The following is a 17,074-nucleotide window of genomic DNA, read 5'->3' as shown; positions in this document are numbered from 1 at the left end:
TGCAAAAACAGAATTATTTGTTTGCATTTTCTTTTTTTCTCCCCCATTTATTTTCATAATAAAAAAAGTGCGTATCGTATCGTATCGAAATCGTATCGAAGTTGTGAGCCAAATATCGTATCGTATCGTTTGGTGAAATTAGTGTATCGGCACACCCCTAATCATCACAATATCAACACAGCCAATGAGCGTTCCTCACCACACATCTTAACATAGTAGTTCCTTCAATTCGTATACGATCGTTTCCCATTTACCTCGTTAGGTTCTCACTTCCCTTGTTTCCCTCCCTCTTTTAGAGAAGCGCCTGTCCCGTGGGATTTCCCACGCCAGCTCTGCCATTATGTCCTTGGCGCGGCTGCAAGTGGCCAACGATACCAGCGAACAATTCCCCCTCGACATGCCCATCTACACATTCCAACTGCCCGACCTCAGCGTCTACAGCGAGGACTTCAGGAGTTTCATTGAGAGAGACCTCATCGAGCAGTCCACCATGATGGCTCTGGAGCAGGCCGGTGAGTGCCGCATGCCCGTGCATTTACTGGAGGTCTGTCTTCAAGATCATATCTCTGACTCGTAATTTGGAGGACCTGGCTGGGAAAGCCGCAATGGATGTGAAGCTTCAAATAGCAGCAGAAACTCAGAGAGAGAGAGGGAGAGATAGAACTGCACTGTAGTCTGGAAGCTAGACATCAAGTAATTCAGAGGCATTCACCGTTCCCAAGGGATTAATCTTCCGTAGACTCAACTAAAGCTTTGAACCTCAGTGAGAGGAGCTAGTTTGTGAAGTTTCACATTTTTGTGCAGGCTTTCCCACACGATACAGAGATCAAAAAAAGGCATTCTAACTTGTTTCCTGTCAGGCATTCGGGGACAGCCATCAGAGCAGAATCGTGGGGCCAAGAACTCTATTGACCTCCATTTTACTTGGTTTGGAAGTGCATAAATAAGAGATTAGCCATCTTAAAGTGGTCTTTAAAATAAAAGTATACCCCAGACTGGGCCTGTGCAGGGACAGCAATGGACTATGATTTGCAAAAGTTGAGGGCGGAATTTTTGTCATGCATCAAAGAACAATTGAAGGAGGCACGAAAAAAAAAGAAAAACATCTGCATTTCAAGCAGATCCAACACTGAGGGGCAAATCATTCAGAGCCTCTTCTGTGTTTACCGTTGAATAAATGATGCCTTCAGATCACCTCAGGCCCTGAGCACAGAGGCTGCATGGCGCACCGGGCCCAGGGCAGAGAAGCATGAGCTGTCTCCACCCCCAGGGACGCCGACCGAGGGAGGGTAAAATGTGGAAGAAAGTCCAGGCATACAGCGGGGGATGGGAGAGTGCAGATGATGTAGGAATGATATGAGGTTCCATGATCTCAGAGTATGGTTTCATGGCGGTTGCTGAGTATACAGTAGGAGTACAAGGGATTGTTTCAGCCACTGCCCGCCCAAACGCTGCACTAGGTTCATGCACAAGGATTGAAGGCTAATTGTCCTCAAGGAGCCTTCATATGATGTGATAATGCTGGACATAGACACATGGTTATGTTCAAATAGGAGTCAATTGTCCAATCCAAAAGAGGTCTTGATGCCAGTACGTCAGTTTTAGTCAAACTTTAAAATGGCATATCTGACAATTAATTTAACCCTTTAAGACCTGAGGCGATTCTTAAAAATGTTTTCTAAATCCTAACAGTTTTTTGAAAAAAATCATTTTTTTCCCCCCCAAGATTTTTCAAAAATAGCAGATCTACAAGCTCATAGCGCGGCACTCGGTGCCACGCTATGAGCTTGTATATCTGCTATTTTTGAATAGCCAAAGAAATCTAAAGAGACACTGATGCGTTCCAGGTCTAAATGGGTTAATAGGATCTCCACTGTCCATTTTGTGAATGTTTAGACAATCGATTAATGTCCCGTTCTGAAGATTTACTTTACTTTACAGTATGATCCTACAATACCCAGAATTCACTGTAAAGGTCTTCTGGAGCAGTTATCGAGGCCATTAGCGGCCCCCTAGTGTCAGTGGGTAGAATGGCTATTTACTGTAGCTTTTGATGTCTGTGTGACATCACCGCTTAGACATTATTGTGTTGTTTTTGATTGGCTCCCTCTGTGAAACAGTGAGTGTTGACTGATTCACGCCATTCGTTGATCATTACTCATACCGATAAAGAAGTAGAGATGAGGTTGAAAAACAGCAGGATATTATTTCGATTCTTTACAGTATGTGTGCTTGTGCCAAGCAGTTTTCACAGCAAGGGGTTTCTAATATCTTCATAGATTGTGTCATTGATAATGGACCGTACCCGTGGTCTGGCATGTTTAGCCCACTTACTACAACAAACCCTTTGCTTGACTGATTTTTCAACAGGGGGTCCGGGACCCCTAGGGGGTCGTCAGAGTTACTACAGGGGGTCCGCCAAATCTTTGTGTGATATGATTTTTTTTTTGCTAATTATTTTTTAAATTTCTGAGGAGAACTTAAGCCAAAAATAGCCGATCTACAAGCTCTTGTAGATGTTTTTGATGTTCTTGTAGAGCTTGTAGATCGGCTATTTTTGGCAAAGAGTTATAGGTGAGGAGGGGAAAAAAAGCAGCAGAAGTTTATCTGAAATACAATTTTTTACAATACAGAGGGGGTCCCTGTTTCAACTCTCTCTCAGCTAGGGGGTCCTTGGCCTGAAAACGTTGAAGACCCTTGGCATAGCCTACAGTGCTTTGTAAAGACAGAGAAATGACAACCAGGTGCTCAACAGAGAACAAATTAATATGTAAAAATATTGATGGTGCTCCTGGATCAAATGGAAATAACCATAGAAAAAACAAAGGAAGGATCTGGGCGCAGAAAACTGGAGGACAAAGGTAAATAAATTAAAGATAAATAAAAAGCCTTTATTTATACATGGCTAAGTCGACATGTTTCGACCACAACCAGGCTTCATCAGGGCAAAGTGAATGCCATTCTGTGGTTTGTATGATTTTCAAGGAAGCAACTGGATGGAATCCAGTCATTTCAGGACGGTAGAAAAATCTACTTGCAGAGACTTGAACTTTGCTTAAGATAGGTAACGCAACACACTAAGTATCATTTATCATTCATTTCATCAAGTTACAGTATCATTGCAAGTAAAGAGTCCCTTGAGAAAAGATTGATTTACAAATGAAATTCAAACGTCAGCGACTTATTAACCTCACAATGATGTGTAATCAACTATGACATTGGCTGAAGCTGTAAATAAACAATGACGTACAGTATATTGATGTTGGTATGGTCAGTTAAAGGTCCATACAGGAAATGAACAGTCACTTAAAATATGGGATGACCTGCTGGTTAAACCAGTTAATGCACCGACTACACACAGTAATCACATTGTCAAGGTTCATCTTCCTCCCTTGTGCTCTCACCTTCATGTCTCTCTACCTACTACGCTGTTAACCCATTCAATCCAGGAGCGCATCTCTGTCATTTTAAAATGTTTTCAAAAATAGCAGATACTATACAAGCTCATAGCTATGAGCTTGTAGATCTGGAACAGACCTGGAACAAAATATTTGACTTAATGTTCGCTTTAAAAAATATTTATTCAAAGATTTGCACGAATGCTCACGATTCTTCAAAAAAATAGCAGATCTACAAGCTCATAGCGCGGCACTCTGTGCTATATTTTTGAATAGCCAAAGAAATCTTAAAAATGACACAGATGCGTCCCCGGATTGAATGGGTTAAAGAATGCGACCAATGTAAAGAAATATATTTTTTTAATTTTGTACACGTTCCTCCGTGTCCGCAGGTCGTTTAAACTGGTGGTCCACCATGTGCACTGGCTGTAAAAAGCTCCTCCCTCTGGCTACCACCGGCGACGGGAACTGCCTGCTGCACGCCGCTTCATTAGGTGAGTCCCTCGTGACGAACGTGGGCGAATCGCTGTCACAGCTGCGTGTCAGCGCTGTGGTGCCACAGCTGCTGAGTGCAGAGGACAGAGAGGAGAGGAAGAGGTGTGATGAGAGGGCGATGGAAGGGAGGATAGGGAGGGAGATGAGGGGCTGACCCATGCAGAGGGCAGGAGACTGTCACGCTGTTGGACTTGGGGGGGCTGAGGAGGGAGACGGGTCTGATTCTCTCTTGTGAGAAACATTGGAATCAAGAGGGAAGCTGCTGGGGGGATAATAAATCCAAGACACATAAATGTAATCTATGCTGACAGAGGATTAAGGGCCTTTGCGGGGGCAACAAGTGAAGTGTTAGACACAACGAGGGAGATGAACTGGGGGTCACCTCAAAAGGATAACCCCCTACATATTCATTATTATGTCGATACTTGGGTACGTCTGTGCAGATCTCTGACTATGCTGTTTCAGTCATGTAATACAGTGGTTCTCAACCAGTGGTCCTTGTGGAGCACCAGTGGTCCTTGTGGAGTTTCCAGGTGGTCCCCAGCTAAATGATGGAGAGTTGGAATGGACCCTTGTAGATAGAGTTAAATTATTGTTAAACATCTGCATTACTTAATTTACAAGAAGTCTACACAATTAGAGGATGTAGAAGAATTGTTATTTTGACCAAATCTTATCCAACGACAACATAATATTCTAAGTTTTGGGTCTGAGAGGCTTAAATCTCATCAAACAGTGGTCCGTGGCTCAAATGCTGAATAAATAATGGACCTTGATATGAAAAAGGTTGAAAACCACTGATGTAATATATCGTCCACTCCTTAATGGTCGTGTGTTATGTGTCCGTCAGGGATGTGGGGCTTCCACGACAGGGACCTGATGCTGAGGAAGTCTCTCTACACCATGATGAAGAGCGGAGCTGAGAAAGCGGCTCTGAAGAGACGGTGGAGGTGGCAGCAGACCCAGCAGAACAAGGAGGTCAGGCGTCCATTTTATTCACTGTATACTCCACACAAATGCATTCATGATGTCATCGACATCGGCAGCTGTTTTTTCTCCGTCTTATAACGAGTGTGCTACATTTGAGAACAGACGATTGGATCCTCATGAACTCCGCCATCCTTATTCTGGGGGGGCGAACATTCAGCAAAAAATAGTAAATCGTCTCTGTCGAGTGTAAACCTCATATGTCCAAAACTGTTACTTTTCAGGATTCAAATTCAAAAACCGCAAAAGTAGCAGATATACAAGTTTGAAACACGTCGCTTCGCTCCGTGTTTCGAGCTTGCAGATATGCTACTTTTGAGGCTTTTGTGACGCTGTAGTATGATTAAGTAGGGCGTTAATTTACAATGCATTTTGAGCTTGTAGAGTGAAGCCATTTAGTGTAGAGGGAAAAAGGAGGGAGCTTGTATAGATCAGTGTTTCTCTAATGTGACCTTAAAGGAGTTATTCACCCCCCAAAAAAAAATCTATCAATTACACACCCCATGAAGCCATGAATTCATGGAGATGTTTTAGTTTTTGTCGCATTGAGTCTCCTACCGGAGACTCTGCCGGAGGTACTACAGGTTATATGAGAGAAAATGGAAAATGAAAAAAAATCTATTTTGCTCTTATCATTGCATGTCGGGCAAAAACCGATCACACAAAAACATTAAAAGTAACAGAGCCGCGTTTTGAGCTTGTCGATTTTTCCTTCGACTTTTTCCTGAAAAGTAACACTTTTGAACATGCTTAATGATATAACATTGACAAGTTTTGTGTGCACCTGCTGATCTGTTGCTCTGTAAAGTTAAATAATAATTGAATAGCATTGAACAACCATTCAGCATGTAGTGGGTCAGGTCAGGACAAAGAACCCTGAGTCCGGATGCTCCTGGTCTAAACTAAGTGCACTTGTGTGGGTGTTAACCACTTAATACAATACTTCCCTTTGCCCAAAATAGGAACCCCAGGATTAATGGCTTCAGAGAGCTTCAGGAACCAACCCATAGATGCAGACAGAGATTTTGAGAAGTGAAATAATGGCAATAGGCATTTATGTGGGTGAACATGAGCACATGCTTATCAGTTTCCATTTCTGTGTGTGTGTGTGTGTGTGTGTGTGTGTGTGTGTGTGTGTGTGTGTGTGTGTGTGTGTGTGTGTGTGTGTGTGTGTGTGTGTGTGTGTGTGTGTGTGTGTGTGTGTGTGTGTGTGTGTGTGTGTGTGTGTGTGTGTGTGTGTGTGTGTGTGTGTACACGTTGCAGTCAGGACTGGTGTACACCGAGGAGGAGTGGGAGAGAGAATGGAACGAGCTGCTGAAGTTGGCCTCCAGTGAACCGCGCACCCACCTCAGCAAGAACGGCAACACCAGTGGAGGGTAAGACTGTTGTGTTCCACACACACGCGCTCCCTGAAATCCAGCAAGCCTACGCGTGTGCAGCGTGCACTCACTCACCTGACTGAACACACACACGAGCCAGAATCCAGCAATATGACAGCTGCATGTAAAAGTATTATTCTAGCAATTAATCAAAAGAAATGATATATCAATGAATCAAAGCTAAAATTGTCGTTAGATTTTTTTAAATAGTCGACTAAATCGATAGTCTGATTAACCATTTATACCTATTTTATACTTAGCTAAAACCGATGTACAAGTTCACAACGTGGCGCATTGTGTCATTTTTGCCGTTTGGTGGAGGGGTGAACTATTGCAATTTCCCCCCCAAAATGTACAATTTGATTAAAATTGATTATTTCAAATAATCAATTAAATCGATTAGTTCACAACAGGAGACACTGAGAAATCCTGAGCGTTAATTTAACTCTGAGAGTGAACAAACGGACCTGAAAGGGTACATTTGTTCACTGTCTGAGTTAAATAACACTCGGGGATCTTGCAGTGGACAAGCCAGTGGCAAAATCCAAGACATCGACAGACGGTTGCTGCAATTGCAACCTTGCATCACTGTGATCAATGTCTGGAGACTGGGGATCTGGGGACTAAAGAAGGGACTTTGCCTGCATTAGGGGGCCATCATTATACACCGAAAAATCCTCAGTGTTCATTTACCTCTTGGGAGCTTCCATTTTTACATTCTTGGAGTTAAATTAAGGCTGAGGATGTAGGATGGTTGCCCATTAACACCAGACAGGGCTCGCAATTAAAAGCTGACCTTTTCACCGAGATGGATTTGTCAGGAAAGCCTGCGAGCGCTCTCCTGGACCGCAGCGCTTTCCCTGAGCGCTGCCTTGACCTACAATAACACAGTGGAAGATCAGATTGTGACACTCTGCCATCTACTGGTGAGGTTGGATATTGATGTGTGTGTGTGTGTGTGTGTGTGTGTGTGTGTGTGTGTGTGTGTGTGTTGTGTGGTGTGTGGTGTGTGTGTGCGTGTGTGTGTGGTGCCTCATAAACACTCACACACACCTGGTGGCTCAGGTCAAATGGACCGTGTAAGCGCGAGGACCCGGGTTTGAATGCAACCCCTGTTTTGACTTGCTCTTGGTTTCCTGGTCCTCTACACTGATCTATCTGGAAAGAAAAAAAACATTTCAGGATTCAAATTCAAAAAAATTAAACTTGAATCCAGGCTGAGGTGTTCGTTCAGCGTTTTTCTTTTTTTTTTCACTTCGCTTCTCCGTCTGGCTATCATCCAGTTTGAGCTGGATTTTCAAACGCCACCAATTACCCGAGGCCCTTGCAAATGGCAGTTTTACCAGACTGAGAAGCAAAGTGAGAAAAAACAAATCCACCGAACGGAGTGAATCAGTCTGGATTCCATGTTGGCACAAAGTAGCAGATCGACAGAGATTTCGAGCTTGTAGATCTGCTACTTTTGATGCTTTTGTGTGACGCTGTAGTATGATCAAGTAGTGCGTTAATTTACAAAAAAACACAAAAAGTTAAAATATAGAGGTAAGAGGTTTTTGCCCGACAGCAACGATATAATTTATACATGTGTTTGAGCTGCAGCAGATGATGAGGTACTGTACATTTCTCCCTCCGATGGCATAAACAAGCGGATCTCAAAGTGGTGTCTGGGAACCCCAAGGGGTCCTTGAGGGGGTTCCAGAGGGTCCCCAGCAAAATGAGCTAATATAGCATCAAAATCAGTTTAACCTTATAGATCGGCTATTTGAAAATAGACGATCTACAAGCTCACAACGCGATGTGAGCTTCTAGATTTGCACACAAAAAAATTGAATATTTTTGAAACATTTGAACAATACAAATCTTGTATGGGGGTCTCTGGCACAAAATCTTTTCAGATGGGTTGAACTGGGGTTCAGGGAGGGAGTCGACCCGGAAGCAGACTGTGGTTTCCTACTACGCACAGAGAATGCACAGAAAAACGCTGTGGCTTTTTCATTTTCCATTTCCTGAGCCCGATTCATACTTCATCATATGAAGGTATTGCGTGCCGAAAATAGCCAACCTACAAGCTCACAACGAATTGCGGATGGGACGCGTTGTGAGCTTGTAGGTCTGCTATTTTTGTCTCGTGCGACAGTATGAATCAGCCATTACTCCCTTGTTCGCGCGCACACGCACGCACGCACGCACACACGCACGCACGCACGCACGCACGCACGCACGCACGCAAGCACACACACACACACACACACACACACACACACACACACACACACACACACACACACACACACACACACACTCATGTACTCTCTCCAATGGAAATAATAAAAGAATAACCATGAACTGACAAGGTCTCACTGTTAGTGGAACATCTTAACTGCAATGGAACGCTGGCTAAAGCACTTTTAATTTCAGTAGATTGCCATGACTACATAAGCAATTCCAGTGCAATTCCACGCCCCAAACCTCAGTACGCTGCAGTTATGGACAATAGGAACACACCTTAAGATTTCGCCAGTTTGAGGATATGTCTTTTGTTACATGTACATGTTACATGTACGAATTGCCCACGGTGCTACATTAAATTCTATGTGTAGATATCTTTATTTTATTTTGTATTTTTCATTTAGGATGGTGGTTTTAATCTCTCATGGAGTTTGACTGCGGTACAGTAATCAGGTTAGGTCCGTTTTGATGGCCCTCGAGTCTAATGAGACCATAAAGAGGCTGAGTGGGATTCACATATTAAGAGGCTCTTCATTAAGAGCGAATTTGGCAGTGGAACTGTGTGGTTGACAACTTAATTGTTGCACATCCCCTGGTGGTTGCATGCCTGGAAGCTCACTCTCTCCCCCTCTGTCTCTCTCTGGTGTTGTTCTTCCCATTCACACGCACACATACGAGCAGATGGGGCTTGTGTGCTGTGTGTCACGGCTATCACCTTTATGGTTACCATCGTTGTTGCCAGGTCTGCCTATTATAAGCGACTTTGGGCTTGTTTTTCAGTGAAGTTGCTTGTAAATGTTGGTGGTTGCGGGCAAACGTGTATTTGCTTACTTGGGCTTGCTTCAAAAAATGTTTTCATTATTGTTTAAACCAGTGGTTCTCAAACTGTTTCTTGTCCTATTTGTAAACTATTTGTCCACGGACCCCCATTTGAAATGATAATTTGTACCAGATTTGTATTGTTAAAATGGTTCAAAAATATTCCACATTTTGCCCTTTTTTCTCCTCAAGATGTTTTTGAAAACAGCAAATCTACAAGCTTACAACGCCTTGTGAACTTATAGATCGGCTATTTATTTAAAATAAATCTGCTATTTTCAAGTATACAGTAGGTTTGAAGTGCTCATGTGGCCTAGTCGCTTCTTTTGAGCTTGTTTTCATAGACCTGGTTGCTTATTTCTCTCGCGAAATCTGGCAACAGTGGTTACCATGAGTATTTTATGTAAGATTGGGTTACACCAGAGCACGATGGCCGAGCGAGCGGTGTGTAATATCACTGTAGGAGGAGCACATTGAGTTTCCCACTGTGTGAAATGTGCTATTTAGCTAGCTCAGCCTCGGTTCGATGTATTAACCACATTAACCCTGGAGTCCCTATTTTTAAAACATTAAATCATTTTCAAACATTTTCAAAATGAATTCTCAATTTGCAAAGATAGAGGAAATAGCTGAGCTACAAACTCACAACGTGTTGCATTAGTTGAGTGACTTGTGAGCTTATAGATCGGCTATTTTCGTTATTTGTCACACAAAGTACAGTATAGGCCTTAAAGGTGTAGTTCGCCCCAAAATTACTTATTTTCTATCAATTAGAAAATAAGTTTTCTAATTGAAAACGTATTTTTGTTTTTGTCGCATTCCTAAGCCAATAATTTGATGACCGGCTCAATTGCAGGTCAATTGAGTCCTGTCTGTCACTAACAACTGCAGCTGAATAAAGCATAATTTATAGTTTGTTACACGACAGTGATGCTAACCATCATGTCTGTCTGTCTGTCTGTCTGTCTGTCTGTCTGTCTGTCTGTCTGTCTGTCTGTCTGTCTGTCTGTCTGCAGGGTTGATAACACTGAGGACCCGGTCTATGAGAGTCTGGAGGAGTTCCATGTGTTTGTCCTGGCCCACGTGCTGCGCAGGCCCATCGTAGTGGTTGCTGACACTATGCTAAGAGACTCAGGAGGAGAAGGTAGTCTTTCTATACGTGTGTGTGTGTGCGTGTGTGCGTGTGTGTGTGTGTGTGTGTGTGTGTGTGTGTGTGTGTGTGTGTTATATTCGCAAGGGTGGAAAGAGTACTAGAATATCCTACTGGAGTAGAAGTACAGTTACTTAAATGGAATATCCTCCTGATTGTGCCATAACAGAAGAAATGTAGGCCATTATTTTTCTTTTTTTTAAGAGTAGCCTATTATTTCCCCCCTTTTTTCTCTCAATTTAGTTATGCCAATTAACTCTACCCACACCTTTCTGTGTTGCCACTGCTATTGTACCATAGCCTGGCATGGCCAGACTAATATCACTGTGTAGATACAGTATTAAGGTCCTTACACACAGGGGGCGATTTTTTCATGTGAATAATAAGTTTTTTTTAAAACCTTATAAAGTCAATGCAAGCTTCCACATCAATTTCGCGGAGCGAAAAAGCGTCTTTTATTTATTCGGACCGCATCCGAATGTTGCGTATATTCGCATAATCGCCGGTGTGTAATGACCTTTAGTCTGGAATCTCTGTGTGGAACCTGCATTTCCAAGGGGCGGGTAAAACCAATGCCTCCGGTGATAAACCCGCCCCATATTTGCATACTGGGCCCTGGTTGGTGCTCCACAACTTTGGGAGCAGTGAAATCCAATCACAACCGAGCGGAGCCAGACTACTCTGAGACTACTCTGGCAGCTTCGTCTGGTTTCCAGGATAATTGTACTGTACCATACTGGCTCTCCTGCCAGTGAGGAGGCCCCACCGGGAGGACGTAGTCAACCTGTGACGTCAGTCATCTATGACATGAGTCATCTATAACATATCTATAACATTCTGTATGACTCCAAATTTGGTTAAGGTTACAGCCCAATCAGAGCCCCATTGACTTCTGTTATAAAATTCAAGTTTAATGCTTCAGAAAGTATAAAACATATGTGAAAAGAAATTTGTGGAGGGACTTCTGTGGCCTACTGGAATGTGCATGCATAAATTGACATAAATCTCTCATAGACAGCTAGTGTTTTGCAGAGCCACGTCGTAAAACATTCAAGTACATGAAAAACTAAATCTGAATGCATCTTATGCACACGTGTATGTCTGTGCATATGTGTGAATGTGGCTATGGCTATGAATACATACTGTCACTGTTAGGGATTGACAACTGTATGTACTAGTGAAATTGAATACATAGGACCACAATGGAAACAAGTCCCCAGGACTTTTTTGTGTTATCCTTTTAGCTCACATGTCTGACCATACCTCGTGCTGTTTACATTTCTGTCTAAAGTATTCATAGATGTTACAGCAGTGCATAGTTAAAAGAGTTTGTATGAATGTAAATAGAGCCAATTCCAATTCTAGTTCCAATCTCATGATAGCCATGATAGCCATGATTAATGCCTGTAACCATAGCAACATTGAATACAGACCAAGGATGACGACTTCAGCAGCTTTAGTTTTTATCTCATTTGACTGCTATAACAACAGGAGGCATGCCGTGAGTTTATCCTTCAGGGTGCGATAAGCGACAATGACGTTGCATGTTTTTCCACCTAATGAATGGTATTCCATTTAAGTGCTTAGTGGAGAGCACAACATTTGAATTAGAACCACACTTATTTGTATTGAAAGGAATATTTATACGTTTAAGGAATTTGTCTTTGAGAGGCTGGTTCATTACACAGAATAACTTAATTAAGAAACATTTACAAATTGTTTACAACTATTTTCTGAAACTTAAAGATAAGCATAAAGATGAAAAATACAATGCACATTGCACACTATAGCCTACAGAGACTGATGTAGGTAACAGGGGTAGATAAATAAATTCATATTAACTATTGCACTTGTGTACATAGAGTAGCTGCATACATACATACAGTGTAGCAGCATACAGTATACAGTACATCCTCAAATGTTGACTTTGCCATGTACAGTAGTTGTCCAGTGTGGCTCTAATGCTTATGCTACACATAAATCTAACTGAATCAGCACTCAAAGTATCTACTGAATACCAGAGAACAAAAGAAAATAAATCGGGTAGGAGGGGGCCTCACCGGGTAAGAGCGAATACCACATAAATATAAGGCTATAGCCCTCCCGCAGCTGGTCTGGGTTTGAATCTGGCCCCAGGTTCTTTGCTGCGTGTCATCCCCTTTAATCTGTAAATACCCCTGATGGAAGTTTTACACCATTGTGTATATAGTATATCGTCGGTGTCCAGCCGGGACCAGCTAACTCCATTTTCAGTTGTTTTTTTTTTGTTCATAAATCGACGCTATTGAACACCCTTCACATCTGTGTAAAAAATCTAAACATTTGAACCAATGAAAAGTATTAAAAAGCGCCTCAGACGAAAACTCCCAACTCCATTGGATCCTCAAACTGTCCGTCAAAAACAAACAACTCCCCCCTCTCCTCTACACAGTGCTACAGCACAGCATTAGCAGTGCGCAGTGAACGAGGAACAACAACACGTAAACAGACTCCCCGTAGTATGTTAAAACTATGCAGTGTACCTGTTTATCAAACAGCACTGACGCTAATGTTATGAAAACAAGTTATTATATTTCTAAAATCTATGAAGTGTTTAATGAGGAGAGCATTGTGATGAGAAGAAAGACGTTCATAGCATTTCTGTCGTGCTAGTGTTCTACTACCTCTTAGCAGAAGTTATTGTAATATTTAAAGTCCTGTTTATTGTTGTAGGCCTATATAATAAGTGTCATGAAGCATCAGGGCATTAATTCACACGTTGTTGTGATGCATTGTGAGCTTGGAGATCCATTGTTAGCTTTTGGGAATCTGTACCCTTTTGAAACCTCTCTCAGCAGCGAGTGGAGCTACTGTTGTTTGGACACCTAACTCCATTTCAGCTTGATTTCTGCTCGTCTGAAACTTCTAGCTCCACTCGCGCTGGGTAAAGTGTTGATTTACCCACGATTTGGGTAAAGTGTTGATAATATAATGACACATGCAAGTATCTCACAATATATACAGTCACTATACCAACTTTGACGAGGTAGTATTGCTTTGTTTTAAAAATATAAGGTTTTCTTCATTTTCTGAAAAACGTATATCTTGTATATGGGTATGCCTTATTATTTTGATACATTATATCCAGCTACTAAATTATTCTCCCCCATTTTCTGCACACTCCCCATTGCTGCTTAAGAATGCAAGGTATACTGTAGGTAAAGGCCCTTAACCTACTATTGCTGACTTTATTTGATCTTTTTTTAAATATTTTTTTTTTTATCCCACGATTTTGTAACCCTTATTTTTCACCCGGTGCCGATTTTCTAAGTGATCCTGGGCACTACACTCCCCTCACCAGCCTAGGTAGGCCAGGGCCGAGCTCATGCCTCCTTCAATGCATGAGAGCCAACTGACCTTCTTGTCACCTGACAGGGGGGAGTTTCCCTGGTTGGACGTAGCGCGTGGAAGGAACACGTTATTCCAACCAGTTCCCTTCCACTCCATCAGGCGCCCCCGCTGACATGGGGGAGGCGTTATAGTGACCAGGATTACTACATGTTTTTGTGAGGGTATTAAAGGGTCTACACCATGAATTTTAACTTTTTCTTCATTTTTGTGTGTTTTTGGTCTCCCACACCTCTCTTCTGTTCCAACAAATACCCGACTTCGAGCATGCAAGCTTTCATAGGCTATCTGTGGTTTTCATGTAAATTGGTCTGAAAACAGTCCGTCAGATTTGTTCCCCCACCCTACGTCACGTCTGGGAACAATTCCTCCCGTTTTTCAGTTCTAACCAAAAAAAAAAATCAAAAAAAAAAATTTTTTTTTTTTTTTTCATTTTTAATTTTTTTTAAATTTTTTCTTTTTTTTTTTTTTTACTTTTTCCGCACAGAACCAGGACATGACATGCATACAAACTGTCTCAATAGCGCCCCGTGCCAAACAGGACAATGTGGTATTGCAGGTGAAAGTGCTTTATAAGCCAGAGAGAAGTTAGTTGGAATGAGTATATCTGAGGCTTGATTTAGGCTCAAACCTTTTGAAAAACGTTTGAGGGACATAAACAATATGATATCAAATATTATTATTATTTTTTAAATTCATGGTGTAGCTCCTTTAACTACCCTGAGAGACACGGGGAGAACATGCAAACTCCACACAGAGTGGGCCAACCCCACCTAATGTATGGGCGCTGATGACGCGGAGGAAAAGACACACCCCCAGCGCCCACAGCATCCTGAATCTCCTTCCTTCTCAACTCTAGACGATTGAGACAAGGTGGAGTTGGGATGGTTGCTCTTTGCTTGCTGAAAAGAGAATTACAGGGTCAGAGGCAGTGATATAGTATATCGGCTGATTGGCTGACTGCAGATTGGCTAGAACTGCTCACACTTCAAGCTGTGAATGACAATTCTAGCAATAAAGATGAAAGAGAGAGAACTTACACTAGAGTTACATTTCGCTGCTTGTACTTGTATGACGAGTGAGTGAAAAATAAACCCTCTTGAATCTCCCATGAGAAGGTGAGTTTATTTACCTATACTTTTATTTTTTTATTCCCAGCATTTGCTCCTATCCCATTTGGAGGTCTGTATCTGCCTCTGGAGGTGCCCCCAAGCCGCTGCCACTGTTCGCCGCTGGTATTGGCCTACGACCAGGCCCACTTCTCAGCCCTGGTGTCCATGGAGCAAAGGGACGTGCAGCGGGAGCAAGGTAACCAACCCGCTGCCCCATCACAGCCCCCAGGATAGAACAGAGGGAAAACAATGGGCCAACTCTAGGGATATACAGCATTACATACAGTATAGCAGGACTCTGCAGAGGACGGGGGCAGTCCCTCATCTGCTGAAAAGCACGTGCAAATTTAAAATGTCATCTGCCGTATTGTGTGGTTGTCGGGCAGTTTTGCCCTTTGCTTTTTGCTGGAGGGCGGGGGATACAGCGACAGAGATAGAAAGGGAGAGAGAGAGCTCAGCCTGTCCTGCCAAAGGTGAATAATATATGAGACTGCGGTCTAATTACCTGTGATCTATTATTAAAGCATCCCAGCAAGAATCAGAGAGAAAGAGAGAGAGAGAGAGAGTAAAGAATAATGTCCTAGCGTTGTCCTATCTGACTTACTATAAGTGGTTTTACTCAATTCCTCATTGAAGTATATGGTGCGAAGGGTGCCTTGTTGAGCATATTGACTTTGCGTTTAAGCCTGCGTTTTGCTGGTCGTGCGACAACATATTTTCAACTGAAAACACATTGTTTTCGTCGACACTTTGTCGCCAAAACATACTGTAAGTGTGTGGCTCAATGCCGGCTGAGTGACCGTTGTGCCTCTGCTATGTGACTCTGCGCTCTGGCCTTATTCAGATTTAAACTTTGCCCACTCAGGATGCGTCGCTCACACCCGAGGTCACAGTTATCCTCACAAGGAGTTCCTTTGAGTGACAAATAGGCCAGGTTTCCTTGACAACCAGGCCTTGGTAGTCACAGCACCTCTCTGTATCAGCCCTAGTGGGTGGAACACACTTGTCATTCGCGTGGGCAGCTGGCCAACTCTTATTTCTCTCTTTCTACACCCCCCTTATTTTTTATGTCTTACTCTCTTTTTCTCTCTCACTCGTTCTTTCTCTCACTCTTTCACAAATCTTACTCACTCCCCCACTCACATTACACAGACTCCCCTATCCTCCTGCTCTCTTTCTCTCTCTCTCTAGCCTTTGTCTGTGTGTGTGTGTGTGTGTGTGTGTGTGTGTGTGTGTGTGTGTGTGTGTGTGTGTGTGTGTGTGTGTGTGTGTGTGTGTGTGTGTGTGTGTGTGTGTGTGTGTGTGTGTGTGTGTGTGTGTGTGTGTGTGTGTGTGTGTGTGTGTGCATACATACTATGGTCCTATTTTGGGCCTGCAGACACCAACCTAGTCATTATGACCACTGCAGTCTGCAGCGCACAGCAGACTAACAGACAGGCATGGTTACTAACCTGCTATTTACTCCCTGAAGTCATTCTCCATAAAGCCAGCCACACATCAAAGCCGTGCTACTCCTGTGCCCATAATTGTTTGGTGCTGCCACTTTTATTAAGCTCTTTTTTACTACAGGGGAGGTAATTCTCGTTTTTGTCCAGAAGGTGGTGCTTGTGTCCATAGAACTCCACAGCAGTGTTATAACACAGTAGCTGCATGACCGTCCTTAGCACTGTCTGGTACAGGGTGTCCTGTGCTAGGATTAGAGTACATTTCATCTGCAGTCGCTCTCCACTATGTTATCAAAATACACACACACTTGTCAAAATACAAAGCTCTGTGTATATATGTATCCTGTGTATTGGTTTTACACAGCTAACATACAGAGCAATATGCTGTTGCTTCGGCTCCTCTACATTACTGCTATAGGTCTGCATGCAAGGATATAGCACATACATGTTTGTGATCATATTTATTTACAGCATATGTATTTTATTGTTAGCGAAGAGCATGAGGCGCAGGGACAGCCTCAGCAAGTGTTTTATGTCACAAGCTTTGCCTTGCCTCACCAGGCTGCATTAGTGCATGTTTGTCTGAGCAGGTGCCAGACAAACAGACAGAAGGACAGAGGGTCAGCTAGACAGACAGGGCCCAATCTTCCACTGCCAATTAGGGCAAGGTAGC

General features: G+C 42.8%; 1 protein-coding gene across 2 annotated transcripts in view; it reads left to right on the top strand.

The window, feature by feature from the left end:
• Positions 1 to 17,074, top strand: part of otud7a (OTU deubiquitinase 7A) — a 64,954-nt gene that overhangs the window by 37,859 nt on the left and 10,021 nt on the right. For both annotated transcript variants that reach the window (XM_084059919.1, XM_084059920.1), the window contains exons 5-10: positions 297 to 512; positions 3,791 to 3,892; positions 4,744 to 4,871; positions 6,144 to 6,256; positions 10,324 to 10,451; positions 15,003 to 15,152. In XM_084059919.1, coding sequence (XP_083916045.1) covers positions 297 to 512; positions 3,791 to 3,892; positions 4,744 to 4,871; positions 6,144 to 6,256; positions 10,324 to 10,451; positions 15,003 to 15,152 — 837 coding nt within the window. The remainder of the gene's footprint in view (positions 1 to 296; positions 513 to 3,790; positions 3,893 to 4,743; positions 4,872 to 6,143; positions 6,257 to 10,323; positions 10,452 to 15,002; positions 15,153 to 17,074) is intronic.

Source organism: Gymnoscopelus microlampas (assembly GCF_963454915.1).
Source record: "Gymnoscopelus microlampas genome assembly, chromosome: 6".
In the NCBI taxonomy this organism is placed as follows: domain Eukaryota; kingdom Metazoa; phylum Chordata; class Actinopteri; order Myctophiformes; family Myctophidae; genus Gymnoscopelus; species Gymnoscopelus microlampas.
This window is presented reverse-complemented; position numbering and strand designations above follow the sequence as displayed.